At 42.1% G+C, this 16,014-nt stretch overlaps 1 protein-coding gene across 1 annotated transcript in view; it reads left to right on the top strand.

Moving 5' to 3' along the window:
* MAOA (amine oxidase [flavin-containing] A) overlaps positions 1 to 16,014 on the top strand; it is a 66,773-nt gene that overhangs the window by 33,121 nt on the left and 17,638 nt on the right. The window contains exons 4-6 of the mRNA XM_087427005.1: positions 9,196 to 9,300; positions 10,048 to 10,139; positions 15,486 to 15,627. Of these exons, the coding sequence (XP_087283131.1) occupies positions 9,196 to 9,300; positions 10,048 to 10,139; positions 15,486 to 15,627 (339 nt within the window). The remainder of the gene's footprint in view (positions 1 to 9,195; positions 9,301 to 10,047; positions 10,140 to 15,485; positions 15,628 to 16,014) is intronic.

Below are 16,014 nucleotides of genomic sequence, written 5' to 3'. Positions count from 1 at the left end.
AAAGAAATAGTAACTTCCATTCTTTTTTCTCCTCCATTTTTAAAAGACTTCCTTTACTTCTTGTGGGTCACAGGAAAGCAGAAATTACTCTTAAAGCCTTGTACTGTTTAGAAAGCTAGGTAACCATTAGCCATTTTCTCTCAGACTCCTTTCTTTTTCCTATAAACTTCCAGGGATAAATCTCAGATTTAGTTTCTAGAGAATGAAATTTCTACTCAGTGGAAGCAACAGCCCAATATATAGCAAAGTCAGGTTAATTACTACATTTTTTCTTTCCGTTTATTTTTTTTAATTGTGGTAAATTATACATAATATAAAATTTACCATCTCAGCCATATTTAGGTGTACAATTCAGTGACATTAAGTACATTCACATTGTTGTGTTACTGTTATCCCTCCACAGAACTCTTCCTTCCATTCATTTTTAATAGGGAGTCATTTACTACAGAAATTGTTTCCTAAGCATTCATTGAGCAGTAGCCTACAGTCGCCCTCCCACCTTGGCCTGGCCTTCACTGGCAGCATAGAAAGGGGGTTAGGTCAGACACGAAAGATTTTTCTCACTAAGGCTGTGGAACTTTGCAATCACCTCCTCAAGTGGGGCCTCAGCATTTTGGTTAATGGCAAAAAGAACCTTGTGAATAGAATGAAACACTACATAATCAGCTTCCTCAAGGGAAATTGCTCTAGTCTCCATGATAACCCAATTCCTAGAGTTTCTGACCTTTCAGGTTAGAATGTAGTTGCCAGTTTGAGGTTAAAATCTCCTCCTTCCTCCCTCTTCCTTGCTTTGTACTTCCTGCCTATTTCCCTCCTCTGCAGCCCCTACCACCTCAGAGCATGCACCCGCTACCCCAACCAAAAGGCTTAATCATTGGTCCTGAATTTTCAAACTTTTGCAGAGTAGCCTTCTAACAGTTGAAACTTAAAAAACCCTCTAATGTCCTATGAATCCCATACCTGATCCATTCTGGGCACTTCCTGAAAAAGGGACGTTCCATTGTCCCATGAGCACACACAGGCCCAGCCAGAAAGTCTTTTCTGTCATTGCCCTGTCCTGCCGCCTAACAGGATTGATGATGCTACATAGACTTCTGTCTCAGGTATGAAATCCAAGCTTTTTCACTTCTGTGTCAAACTCAATGAACGAGTAACCTTTTGAAAACTTAGTGGACCTCAGAGTTTTACTAAGTGACAGTTATCCTTACTTTAGAGATAGGAGAAAGTTGTAAGAATGCAAGTATTTGGTTCAAGGTCCTACAGAAGTGAGTGACAGAGACACACACACACAGACAGACAGATAGACAGATGTGAAAGCCTACATGATAACTAACCTTAGCAAACACAGGACTTGAAACTGAAAAGAGACAAATAATGATAATAATGTTCATACCTTATATTTGAGCAGTCTAGTACTGTTTTCATAGCACTTCATTTTAATTTTTGCTTTGTGTTTGGGTTTAATGCAACCAGAACAAGAAAATTCTAGGTGGAATCACAGAAAATTTGAGTGTGAATTATAGTTAAATGTAATGAACACTTTGATCCTGAAAGCTGTGGAACTGAGTCCTTTTCATGACAGGTTTTTCAAACAAAGAGAACAATTACTGAATTCTCCTAGTCCATTTCTTTTCATTCCCATAGCTCTTATGTAATTTGTCAGACTCAAATGATACACGGTGAACCTGAGGCTGAGATTTAATTTTGTGTGTTTGCCAAAGTACCCAGTGGCCTAGTTTCTACAGCCATATCCAGCAGATAAACGTCTCCGAAAAAGCATTGGGCTTCAGAGACAATGGGAAAAAATTACTATTGGTTCACACTTGCTGACCAGCAATGGGTGATAAAAGTAGTCCTTGGGGCACAGATGTGGGTGCAGTCGCTAATCTACATAATTATTTGGGTGCCCACCAAAGAAGTCCTGAGTATCCGTGACTTTTCCCAATCTGTAGATTTTTTAAAAATACTTTTCTGATGTTCAAATGTTGGGAAGATTGTGCCAGGAATCTGATGACTCCTGGTCCACCTCCCTCCCACTTATCATGTCTCTTCCATCATGATCTCAGGAGCCACTACTGAGGGACCTCCATCCAGTACCATCCAGTAGAGGGGCAGGGCTGCATCTGTCTAGTCACTGGGATACACAAGATGAATGCACTCAGTTAACAGCCTGTCTGGCAAGAAGCTCTGTTTGCCCTTGACCCTCTTGACCTGCTCTGATGTACTTTCTCTCCATACTACCAGGTTCTAAGGGGCGGAGGCCCAGGTCCAAGACTCAGCACAGAGCACTTGCAGTTTTAGCTAGATGTACAAGTGATTTCATTTTATTTCTCCTATTCGACTCAGTATTGTGGGATGATGTACTCTCTTGCCCAGGAGAGGTATACATGAGAGTATATTCCCATTTGTAGCGTTTGGAAGATAAATATTCTGGTTGTCACAGCTCCTCTTTCTAGACCATGTTTTCCTGTGTTCTTTCAGGCCCCTGCCAGTGGCAGCCAGAATAAGACGAAAACATGCCTAAGGGAATATTTTCCAAGTCAAATTAATCCCAAAAGTGCTTTGCAAAAGATGGAGTTTGTGGGTCAGATAAATATTGGAAGTGCTCCATATTCTATCCCTATCTTTAAGAGCCAAGATGTCCATTAGCAAATTAGAAGTTCTATGAGGACTGGCAGTAAAAAAAAAAAAAAAAAAAAAAAAGTTGTTTAACTATAAGGCAGGATTTCCCAGATTTATGACCACGGAACCCGTTATTGTATCACGCCATAAAGATCAGAGTGAGAAATGCTAACATGGGAAATGTTTTTAGAGATTTAGGTTCCCTTAAGGTCTGAGTATTCTATCTTTTTCTCTTCCCTTCAGCACTTTACACATAGTGAGTTCCAGTAAATTGATAGTTAAAAATCAGTGCTAAATTGGCATTCCTTAGAAGGTCTTGTCTGAGGTGAGAAAAGAGGGAGTCGTTTGCATAGAAAGAGACTAGACCGTTTCTGGGACCTGCGGAGCTAGATGTGATACTAGATGGGCTATAAAAGCAAGAATTCCATTCCTCCTTTTATTCCTTCATTTAATGAGCATTTCTTGGAACCTTGGTATTTACAAGGCAATGTAGGAGATATAAACATGTGTAAGGCATGGTCCTTCTTCTCAGGTGCATTAAGACTAGTCAGGAAAGTAAGACATGTACGTAAATCAGTTTAATACAGTGCAGAAAACGGTGAGGTGCCATGGGCAATGAACAAAATGCTCTAGTTTGTCAGAGGAAGCAGAAGTGGTTTCCGACCTAGGGAGCCAGGTGGGATCTTTGGGACCATGTCTCTCCCAAATCAGTATTCACTCATGCCTACAAGCTCCAGGCGTAGAAGGAGATCCTAACAGGCTCTCAATGGAGGATCCAGCTCAGTGGCATTGCAGGTCCGATCTTTCTGACATGGAGATTGAGGCACAGAGGAGGGGGGCAGAGGAGTGTGAACCAAGAACATGGAGACATGAACTCTGGTTCTGCCTCTGCCAGGCACCAGCTGTGTTTAAACAAATTATACACACACACACACACACACACACACACACACGCACACACACACACATATATACATACATATATATTAAAAATTTAATACATATATAATGTGGACCTCTGAATATCTTCAAAGACATAGTAAACTTGCTAAATTCATCAAAACCTGCCCAAATTTATTACCCTATGATGCATCTAACTTATGGTCACAAGATTTTACCTAGGAGCAATGAAAAGCAAGAGAAATCAGACATGGAATCCAGGCATAGTAAAATCATGGATGTAAGTAAAAAGAGTAAAGCAACTAAATAATTTTTAAGAAAAGATTGAGGAGGAAATAAATATTAATGAAGGAAATGGACAACCACAATAGAAAGTATCATTTCTTTTAGTATTTTTTGAAGTTAAATGAAGATAAGGGTTAAAAAGAAATCATTTATGAGATTAAGTATTTTTATTATTTTTAATTTTCTTCATTCAAATAATATGACAACATGCATAGCTAAATGAATGAGAGGAATTTTGTACAAACACTATAATGTAATAATGCTCAAGCCTTAGTAAACATTAGAATTACCTGGGATTTGTCAAAAATATAGATTGCCTGGCCACACATCCCTGATTTAGTAGGTGTGATGGCAGGATCCCTGCACTCTATACCCTGAGTGATTCTGAGGCAAGTTCTTCCACAAATCCAGGAATCCTGCAAATGGAAAGGGTTAGATTCCAGAAAATTTTATGTTAGTCACTCACATTTGTGTATCACTCTACAGCAGGGTATCTCAAATTGAGCAGTACTGACATTTGGAACTCGATAATTTCTTTGTTGTAGGGGGCTGTCCTGTGCATTGTAGGTTGTCTAGCAGCATCTCTCACCCAGTTGTGACAACCAAAAATATCTCCAGACATTGCCAAATATACTCTGGGAAGCAAAATCACTCCTGGTTGAGAACCACTAGTCCACAGGGACCAAAGCCCTTTCACTGGTGATAGTGATCTTTCTAGTCTAGGAATCTCCTACCACAGCTCCAGGTGAACTCAGAGGTAGGATGTGGAGTAGGGCATCAACACCACCCACTACAGCCTGAGGTATGGATCTATACTGATACATGGGCAGTGACTAACAGATTGGTTATATAGGCAAGGATTTGGAAAAAAACAGATTAGAAAACTAGTAACAGTGAGATCTGGGGGAGAAGTATGTGGATGAACCTGCCAAGATGGCCCCAAATATGAAGATATTGGTGTGAGATATCAGATCTTGGGGGTTGATCAGTAGATGGGAGAAGGGAGGGTCTTGTAAAGAAGAATGGGAATTAGGTGGAGGGAGACTTGAGAGAACCAGCACAATACAATGGAATAGATGTTTCCATGTCAAGTGTGAAGGCTTTCTCTAGGTAGAGTAGAACTATGTTTGAAGAGAACTTGGCTACCTGCATTTGGAAATGGGAATTAGGTGGAGGGAGACTTGAGAGAACCAGCACAATACAATGGAATAGATGTTTCCATGTCAAGTGTGAAGGCTTTCTCTAGGTAGAGTAGAACTATGTTTGAAGAGAACTTGGCTACCTGCATTTGGAAATAGGAAGAAAGTGACTTTTTAAACTACTAATACAATACAATACAATACTGCCATTTTATTTAATGGATCACTTTTTAGATGATTTCTTTATTTAAAGCATTATTATGAACTGTAGAAAAGAAACCACCAAAAGATTTCTCTTACCAGCTTGTCAGAAAACAGTGAGACCAGAAGGGTGCCAAGGAATTCATATGGGTTGGACAAACATGTTCCTAAACCAATCCAGAACATATCTGTTTATTTTCAAGATGATTAAAGAAAAATATTTGGCAGCTTTCCTCAGTGGTCTATGATACTCTTTAATAACACTCAGTTCCTTTTGTTGAACTAAAACATAAAAGTACAGGGAGATAAAACTCACCAACATGCCAATCAGTAAATGATACTGGCTCACTATAAACTTGGCTTATATTATAGGACCAACAATAAAGAACAATGTGGGAGCCATAAACTGTCATCTCCTGGCAATAGTCTCCCATTATTATGAACAGTGGTAGATTGAGAATGTGATTTCTCAAAGGGGCTTAAGTATTTGGGGCACAGTTCCAGGGACATTGTGTTCTACTTGACATCAGCAATTTCTGCTGTGTCAAAGACAGTATCCTTTAGAGATTAAAGGCCACTTTGGAAGGGTATGAAGGTTTCAGAGTATAGGCACAAAATGAACTTGACCTTTACTTAAGAATCTTTTTTCTTTTATTTTTAAAGAGCAGTAGCCATTTGGAAGTGTTCCCAGAGTTCCTGCCTCCCACTCTTAGGTCGTAAAGGCATTTCTTGTTGAGAAATGCTTTAGGATTGAGAAACTGCTAACACCTTTGTAAGAAAACTATAGAATCACATGTAAGAGACTGAGAAGGTCTGGATCGCAGGCAGCTCCCCCTCAGCCAAGAGACACCTCCAGGCCCTCCCACTGCACAACTTGAGGGATTCACACACACAAAAAGTAGTCTCGAGTTGTCTAGTTTAGAAGCAGGCCGTGGAGGAAATAAGCCTCCCAGAGGCTTGCGAGAAAGGGAGAGGTGACGCTTAGGTGCTGGTTTCCACGTACGGGTATATGTATTTCTTTAGCAGATTTAGATTTTCTGTGGAATAGAGCAGAGAAGCCATAAACTGCTAAAAGTGAAACTAATTAGTGAAATTCCTTTATCAACTTGGTGCCTCTGTCAGCAGGATAAAAATTAATATCATGGTGGGCCTCTATGATATTCTTTTAGAATATTCCATGACTTTCATTCCTAAAACGATTGCTAGGCTAGGCTCTTCTCTCTCCCTGAACTCTTCACTTCTCCTGCCACCTGTTTGTTTATCAAGGCTCAGATCAGGGGGTCTTTAGGACCTTGTATGAAATCATACTCTAGTTGGCATCGTCCTGCAAAGAACATTAGGAATGTGGGACACATTTTGTTGAATTATGTTTATAACACTTTTCTTAATGTCCCCAGACAATTGAGCATGTTTAGTTTTGTTTTTAATTTTTTTTCCAGAGCAAAGATCAGTTTTGTATGAGACTATTACTTGAGTATGAACGCATTTTACAGAGGAAAATATAGATTTTTCCTGATTTCAATTAAGGGAAGAATTATAACAAGAACCAGTTGTTCTGAAGGCTTCCTATGAGCTATTGCTTAACCCTGGTCTCTCTCTTCTCTATAGCTATTTTTGTGTTTTGGGTAAAATATCTCTGCCTATTTCTCTCAGAATACACTTCAGCATTTTCCAAAGCTGACCCTGTTTCCTCAGCAGTCATCTTATGCCCCAGAGCTTCTTAGTCTCCATTGTTCTCCTTAGAAACATAAAAGATGTGTGTGGAAGATTTATAAGTTTCACATTTTAAAGTTTTCTTTCTTTTAGTTGGGAAGTTTAAGATATCTCTAGAACAAACCTATCTCAACATTCCATCTACAGGAGGCCAGCAAGTTTAATGTTTATGAACAAAGCCTTTGGGAGCAGGAAATTTCCGTTCTACTATTTTCTAGCTAATATCCCTGGGCTTTAGTTTCCTCATTTATAAAACAGAAATATTAATAGTGCTTGCATCCCCAGGGTTGGGGTGAGTATTACATAAGATAATGCATCTGAAGAGCTTAGGCCAGTGGCGGGCATAGAGAAAGATCTCAATAAATGTTAGTAATGATGGTGCTGTGGTGGTGGTGGTGGAGATGATGACGGTAAAGGATTTGGAGTCTCGAAAAGTTGTATTGCAGCATTACAACATAGCATTTTCAGATAAGAAATCAGATCACATAATCTGCCAAGGTTATTTGAATTTGCTACTGTGGAAGGGAAAATTACTTCTTTGTCACTTAATAGTCTTACTCAGTTGGAGTGTGTGTGTGCGCATGTACGTGTGCGAGTGTGCTCACATGAATGCAAATGCTGTTATGTCTTATGTCCCTGCCTTGATGGTCAGGAGTTTAGCTTTAACCCTTTTTTAAAATCCAACACAGCTCTTAAATATTGTGCAGTGCACACAGTAGGCGTTCTACAAATATTGAATATATTTTCATTTGACAAAAAATTAAAATCTCATGCAAAATTGTATTAATAAACAATATTTTGACCTTATGAATATTTACAAGATGTTTTATTTTTAAAGGAAAAGAAATTAAATTAGGAAATAAGGCTGTAGGAACGACCTAGACCTGGTCTCTTTTCCTAAGGATTCACTCTCCCCTGTCCCCTGCGTTTGCACAGCGCAGTGCCTGTCACTCAATTGAAATGAAGTAAATGGCGGCTAATAATTAGCTGTCTTTGAGTTAGAGGTCTTGGTACAGGCAATAGAAACCAACTCGAGCTAACAAGAGGGGATTAACTGAACGGATATCAGAGGGCCCACAGAATCAACAGGAGGCTGGAGGGACACACTCAAGAATGGGCAGAGACCAGGGGAACTCTGGCAAGTTAGGGACAGGAACTACAGCCATGGCCTTTTTAGCAGGAAGCATCTGCTCAACATGCTGCCCCAGGGAAGGAGAACCCACAGTCAACTTTCTTCTGTTCTTGGGTGACCCATTACAGGGGCAGAGTCTTCTGAGAGTGTGTGATTGGCCAAGCTCATATCACAGGCTCACAGCCTGGCTGCACTAGGAGCGAGAAGTTGGGGAGAAAGGACCTAGCCCATCGCCTGCTGTAATGAGAGATGGTGCCTAGGACCATCCTCCCTACACGTCTATCCACAGGGAAGGAGAGGCAATTTCCCAAGAAGAAGCTAGGGTACTACTAGGAAAGGGGAATGGATGCTGGGCAGCCAAAAATGGCAAATGCCCATTATTCCACATTTCTAATATTTTGATTCCTGACTTCAGGCATGGTCTGTAGTCTATCCAGTCTTTATTTAGCCTATGTGAACCTTAAAACACAGTCTGAGATATTCTGCTTTGTTATTCCAGTCCTCTATGTGGTCCAAAGACAATCCTCCATGTCATCATCCTGCTCTCACCTGAGTGGGACCATCCTTCCAAAGAGATTAGACAGGAACTCAGGAGTTGAGAATATTGTGGCATCAACATTAGATACTAGGATGAACTACCTTTATTCATTCATTCATTCATTCATTCTATATAAGTATAAATAAGTTCAAATAATAATTTCCTGTAAATTAAAAATGACTGACACTGGGGCCAGCCCGGTGGCGCAAACAGTTCTGTGCGGGTGCTCTGCTGCGGCAGCCCAGGGTTCGCCAGTTCGGATCCCAGGTGCGCACCGACGCACCGCTTGTCAAGCCATGCTGTGGCAGTGTTCCATATAAAGTAGAGGAAGATGGGCAGGGCCCATCTTAGCCCAGTCTTCCAGGGCAAAAAAAGACTGGCCCAGGGCCAGTCTTCCTCAGCAAAAAAAAAAAAAAAAAAAAGGAGGAGGATTGGCAGATGTTAGCTCAGGGCCCATCTTCCTCACACACAAAAAAAATGACTAACACAATACCAGGGAAATTTTGCTCATCTAATTGAAATTTAGGGCCTGTATAGGTAAAATATATTTACTTTTGCTTTTGACACAGTAGAGGATCCTGTTGCTTTGAAAATAGGTTGGTTGCTTCTGGATTTTTAGAACACCATCCTAATTTAAGGTATTATCCTTTGCTTTTATGTTGTAGGGGAAAACTTATCCATTTCGGGGAGCCTTTCCTCCAGTATGGAATCCCATTGCATATCTGGATTACAACAATCTGTGGCGGACAATGGATAACATGGGAAAGGAGGTAAAGTGTGTTGTCAGCTTGCCCGTGACCTGTTACTGAAATAACAATAGCAACTGTTGAATATTCTTCCACAGTACAGAGAACATTGCTCAGGACATTGATGTATATCATTTCCAGTGCACCCAACAACTCCGCCAAATTGGTAGTATTTCCACTTTACAAATGAGGAAAATGAGTGCCAAGGGGTTATGTAATTTCCCCAAAATCACATAGCAAGGGAACCAGGATTCAAACCAACATCTCTCTGATACTAATGCCTGTGTGCTTTCAACTCTATGCCACTGAGAATTTATGTGATATATTTTTCCAGGTATCCTACTTATAGTTGTTCAATCCACACGTGATGCCACTTTAGATAGTAAAGGAGAGAAGGATGTGTTTCCCCTACATTTTTTTACTTAGTCTCAGGCTCTGTAATATCACTGCCTCAAACTTAAGTTGAAGACTTAAAATGGGTGTTAGCTTTCAATAATAACAGTTATCATCATCATCATAATTACCTATTAATTTATAATACATTTATATGCAATTATAATTATTATTATTATTTTGGCAACAGCATTAAGGCATAGAATCCAAAGAGCTATCCATCCCAACCCCACCACTATCTATACATAGAATTCTATGCCAATCACTCAGTCCAACATAGACAGAGAGACCAGTTTTCAGAGGTTCTCCAGTGGGCCTCTTCACAGGGCAGTGGGCAGTAACCATCACACCTGAATGCGGGCCCTTCTTTCTCTGCAGATTCCAGCTGACGCACCATGGGAGGCCCCACACGCTGAGGAATGGGACAAGATGACCATGAAAGATCTCATCGATAAAATCTGCTGGACAAAGTAATCAACTATTTAAATTTTACTTTTTATCTTCCCTTCTGATCCTTTCTATCCAATCTTAAACTGCAGCGTTTTCTTAATTATAGGAAAAAAAGTTGAGAGGAAACCTAATGATGTTTAGGTTAGTAGCAACTTTGAGGGCACTTTAGATACTTCAGAGTAGGTTTGACCATAAAATGAATCTAAAACATAAGAAGAAAAGTAGATGAATGAATTATAACTTTAATGAAAGGGTTGTGTAATTTGCAATAAAACAAGTGATCGTGTTTTCAGATTATATAGAGGTCAGTTACAGAAGCAATTTGGAAAAATATTAAAGTAATTCCATATAGATGTAGAAAAATACGAAATTAGAAGGAAGCTATATTCATCATTATTTCATACTATTTCATATTAATAAAAAATATAAACTATATAATGTTTTCAATGAGAATCTGTGTTATTAGCTGAATGACTTACAGATCATTCAGTCAGCATTTTGGGGCTGTTATGTGAAGGCACTGTACCAAATATTGAGGAATGGTGGTGAACTTGTTAGGCATGGCTCGAACCCTCATGAAGTCTAAATTATTCTAGCAGGAGAGACTGACATTATACACATAATTACATAATGCTATAACAAGAAGCCTGACCTGAGGATATAAGAGATTTCTTAATGAAGCAATCTTTAAACATAAACCAAGGAGTTAGTGCATCAACTAAAATTGAGCCACAGAAGATGGGGGAGACAGGAAGAGGTGAATGATGGGGATGGGGATGGTATCTTCCTAGAATGCGCCATGGTGGATGGGGGAGACAGGAAGGGTGGATGGTGTGGGGGATAGTACATTCCGGGAACATGAGCCATAGCAACTGAGGAGAGACAGAACGAGTGGATGGTCTGGGTGTGTTGGAATGGTATCTTCCAGGAATGAGCCACAGTGGATGAGGGAGGACAGGAAGGTTGGATGGTGTGAGAGGATAGTATCTTCCAGGATGGGCTACAGTGACTGTGGGGGTAGACAGGAAGGGTGGATAATATCAAGCATGGTATCTTCCAGTAATGAGCCACAGTGGATGGGGGAGAGAGCAAGAGTGAATGGTGTGAGGGGATGGTATCATCCAGGAATGAACCAGTGCGTGGGGGGAAACAGGAAGGATGGATGGTGTAGTCTAAGGGTATCTTCCAGGAAATAGGCATAGTAGATGGAGGGAGACAGGAAGGATAGATGGCATGGAGAGATTATATCTTCCAGGAATGAGCTATAGTGGATGGGGGAGACAAGGTAAGATGGATGGTGTGGGGGATGGTATCTTCCAAGAATGAGCCAGTTAATGCAGGGTTATAGTTAGAGTGGATATAGTAAGGGCATAGTATCTTCAGGAAGGACCACAGTGACTCAGGGTGGGGTGGGGTTGACAGGAAGGTTAGGTGGTGTGAGAGGATGTTACCTTCCAGGTTGAGCTACAGTGACTGTGGGGGAGACAAGAAGGTTGGGAGATGTGATGGCATGGTATCTTCCAGTAATAAGCCATAGTGGATGGGGGGAGACATGAAGAGTGGATGGTATGAGGGGATGGTATGATCCAGGAATGAACCAAGTGGATGGGGGAGACAGGAAGGATGGATGGTTTGGAGGGATGGTAACTTCCAGGAATGAATCACAGTACATGGGAAGAGACAGGAAAGATGGGATGTGTGGGAGGATAGTATCTTCCAGGAAAGAGCCACAGTGGGTAGGGGAAGACAGGAAGGGAATATCCCCTTGAGTGGATGGTATCTTCAAGGAAGAACCACAGTGAATTGAGTGGGTGGGGGGGGCAACACGAAGGACAGATGATGTCATGGGATGGTATCTTCCAGGATTGTGCTACTGTGACTGTGGAGGGGGAGAGGAGGAGTGGATGATGTGGGGACATGGTATCTTCCTGGAATGAGCCCCAGTGAATGGGATGTAGACAGGATAGATGAGTGATGTAGGGGCATGGATTCTTCCAGGAATGAGCAAGTTGATGGGAGAGACAGGAAGAGTGAATGGTGTGAGGGAGTGGTATCTTCCAGGAAAGAACTACAGTGCATGGAGGGAGACAGGAAGGAGGATGGTTTTGTGGGATGGTATCTTCCAGGAGTGCTGGGGAGAGACAGGAAGGATGGGTGGTGTGGTCTGATGGTATCTTCCAGGAATGAGCCACAGTGGGTAGGGGAAGACAGGAAGGAAGTATCCCCTTGGGGGATGGTATCTTCAAAGAACAACCAGAGTGACTTGGCGGGGAGGGAACGACAGGAAGATTAGATGGTGTGGAGGTGTAAGGCAATGGTATCTTCCAGGAATAAGCCACAGTGTATTGGGGATACAGAAAGGATGGCTGGTGTAGGAAAATCATATCTTCCACCAATGAGGCACAGTGGATGGGATGGGGAAAGGTGGCTGGTATGTAGTGAATGTCTTCTAGGAATGAACCACAGTGCAGGGGGGGGAGTCAGGAAAGATGGATGGTATGGGGGATAGTATCTTCCAGGAATGAGCCAGTTGATAGACGTTATAGTTAGAGTAGATATAGTGAGGGGATAGTATCTTCCAGGAAGGAACCACAATGACTTGTGTGGGGGGGAGTTGGAAAGCAAGGGTAGGTGGTGTGAGGGGATGATATCTTCCAGGAATCGGCCATAGTGGATGGTTGAAGACAGGAAGAGTGGGTGGTGTGAGGGAATGGTATCTCTCTGGAATGAACTACAGTGCATGAGGGGAGACAGTAAGGATGGATGGTTTGGTGGGATGGTATCTTCCAGGAATGAATCACAGTGAATGGGGGGCGACAGGAAGGAAAGATGAAGTGGTGTGAGGGGATGGTATCTTCCAGGAATGAGCTACTGTGTATTAGGGATACAGAAAGAATGGATGGTGTGGGGGAATCATATCTTGCAGGAATGAGGCACAGTGGATGGGAGGAGACAGTAAGGATGGATGGTTTGGTGGTATCTTCCAGGAATGAACCATAGTGCATGGGGGAGGGGCAGGAAGGATGGATCGTGAATCTGATTGTACCTTCCAGGAAATAGCTATGTGGACAGAGGGAGACAGGAGGGATGGATGGTGTGGGGAGATTGTATCTTCCAGGAATGAGCTACAGTGGATGGGGGAGACAGGAAAGATGGATGATGTGGGAGGATTGTATTTTCCAGGAATGACCCAGTTGATGGGGGTTTACAGGAAGGATGATTGGTGTGGTGGATGGTATCTTCCAGAAATGCAGCCATTGATGGGGGTTATAGTTAGAGTAGATATAGTGAGGGGATGGTATCTTCCAGGAACAAGTCACAGTGCATATGGGCATACAGGAAGATTGTATGGCCGATGGGGGAATGGTATCTTCCAGGAACAAACCACAGTGACTTGGAGGAGTCGACAGAAAGGATAGGTGGTGTAAGGGGATGTTATCTTCCAGGATGAGCTACAGTAACTGTGGGGGACCAGGAAGGTTAGATGATGTGGTGGCATGGTATCTTCCTGGAATGAGCCATAGTGGTTGGGGGGAGACAGGAAGAATGGATAGTGTGAGGGCATGGTATCATCCCAGAATGAGCCACAGTGGATGGGAGAGATGGGAAGGATAGATGGTGTAAGAGGATGGTATCTTCCAGGAATGAGCCACAGTGCTTTGGGGAGACAGGAAGGGTGGATGGTTTGGTGGGATGGTATCTTCCAGGAATGAGTGACAATGAGTAGGGGGAGACAAGCAGGGGTATCCCCTTGGGGGGATGGTATCTTCAAGGAACAACAACAGTGACTTGGTTGGAGTGGGTAGGGGCAACAGGAAAGATAGATGGTGTGGTGGTGTAGGGGATGATATCTTCCAGGAATGAGTCACAATTTATTGGGGATACAGAAAGGATGGATGGTGTGGGAGGATGGTATCTTCCAGGAATGAGCCAGTTGATGGGAGTGACAGGAAGGAATGGTTGGTGTGGTGGATGGTATCTTTCAGGAATGCAGCAGTCCATGGGGCATACAGTTAGAGTAGATATAGTGAGGGTATGGTATCTTCCAGGAACGAGCCACAGTGACTTGAAGGGGTTAACAGGAAGGATAGGTGGTGCGAGAGGATGGTATCCTCCAGCATGAGCTACAGTGACTGTGGGGGAGATGGGAAGGTTTAATGATGTGGTGGCATGATATCTTCCAGGAATGAGCCATAGTGGATGGGGGGAGACATGACAAGTGGGTGGTCTGAGGGGATGGTGCGATCCAGGAATGTACCACAGTGGATGGGGGAGACAGGAAGGATGAGTTGTGTGGAAGGATGGTATCTTCCAGGAATGAGCCACAGTTGGTAGGGGGAGGCAGGAAGGGAGTATCCCCTTGGGAGGATGGTATCTTCAAGGAAGTACCACAGTGACTTAGGTGATGGGTGTGACAGGAAGGAAAGGTGGTGTGGTGGTTTGAGAGGGTGGTATCTTTCAGGAATGACCCACAATTAATAGGGGCATACAGAAAGGATGGATGGTGAAGGATGGAGGATGGTATCTTCCAGGAATGGCCCACAGTCATGGGGGCAAACCAGAAGGATGAATGGTGTGAAGAATGGTATCTTCCAGAAATGAGCCACAATGAATTTTGGGAGATACAAAGGTTGGATGGTGTGGGTGATATTATTTTCCAGGTAGAGAGAACAGCGTATAGCTTTTATTAAGGCCCTGAGATGGGGAGGTTGACATGTTTCAGCAGTGAATGGACCGTATGCCTAGACCATAAAGATGGCATTAGAAAGTGATGTAATGGGAGTTTGGAGAACTGGTTGAGAGGCTGGTCGTGCAAATATATTGACCATGTTTAAGATTTTTGCCTTTTACCATGAAAGCCATTAAAGTCTTTTAAGCAGAGTGTTTTTCTTTGAGTTTTGGACTGTTAAAAAACTTAATTGGCTATAATGTGGAGAAAGATCAAGAGGGGATGTAGGATAACCAGGTAGGGATGACCAGAAGGAGCCACCATTGTTGTAACCCTGGTGAGGGACAGTGGTAGCCTGGACCGGGGTGGGGGCAGTGGAGGTGGAGAGTAGAGGATGGTTGTTCAAATAAATGAGAATAAATATCCTTAGTGATCCCTGACAAGCATATTGACCCTTTAGACTGCACTGGAATTAGCATATTTGGAGTTAAGCCATAATTTCCTAAAAGCAAGGGAAAAGTTTACTTTCCCCAGGAGTTAAAATATGCATTCCTTTAGAAATTGAGCCCAGAAGTTTTCTTTTTCTTTGAAAAGCAAGAGAAATGCTCTAACCATACTGAACTGTGTCTTAAAAACACGATGTCCTGTGATGCATGTGTGTATTTACTCCTGACTTCTGCTCTTGTTCTGTGACCAGGAAAGCTAGGGAGTTTGCAACTCTCTTTGTCAATATCAATGTGACATCCGAACCCCACGAGGTGTCTGCCCTGTGGTTCTTGTGGTATGTGAAGCAGTGCGGAGGCACCACTCGGATATTCTCGGTTACCAACGGGGGTCAGGTATGGAGTGTTCATTCTCACACTATAACTTCATTTGTGATTTTGCCCTCACCCAGTGCAGTGTCTTAATAATTGCTTTCATATTTTGAAACAGGAGTGAATTTGAAACATGAATTTTTGAAATGATTTCAAAAAACTTTTCTGAAAACAAAATTTCTCATTTCTGTTTCTCATTCCTGAAAATAAGTTCACAGCTAAAGAATGTTTCATTTTGATTAATTAAGTTATGGGAATTTAGTTCCTTCCTTTTGGAGGTAGATAAAATTAGGCTATTTATGTAAGAGGACCTAAATTACTAAAATCAACTAATTTCCAAAAAATTCTAGTACTTGTGAAATTGTTGTACTTAAAGTCATCTCTCTTTCAGCCATGAGGCTTTTTTGTCCC

Source organism: Ceratotherium simum, chromosome X (assembly GCF_057802395.1).
Source record: "Ceratotherium simum simum isolate JZ-2026a chromosome X, ASM5780239v1, whole genome shotgun sequence".
NCBI lineage: Eukaryota > Metazoa > Chordata > Mammalia > Perissodactyla > Rhinocerotidae > Ceratotherium > Ceratotherium simum.
This window is presented reverse-complemented; position numbering and strand designations above follow the sequence as displayed.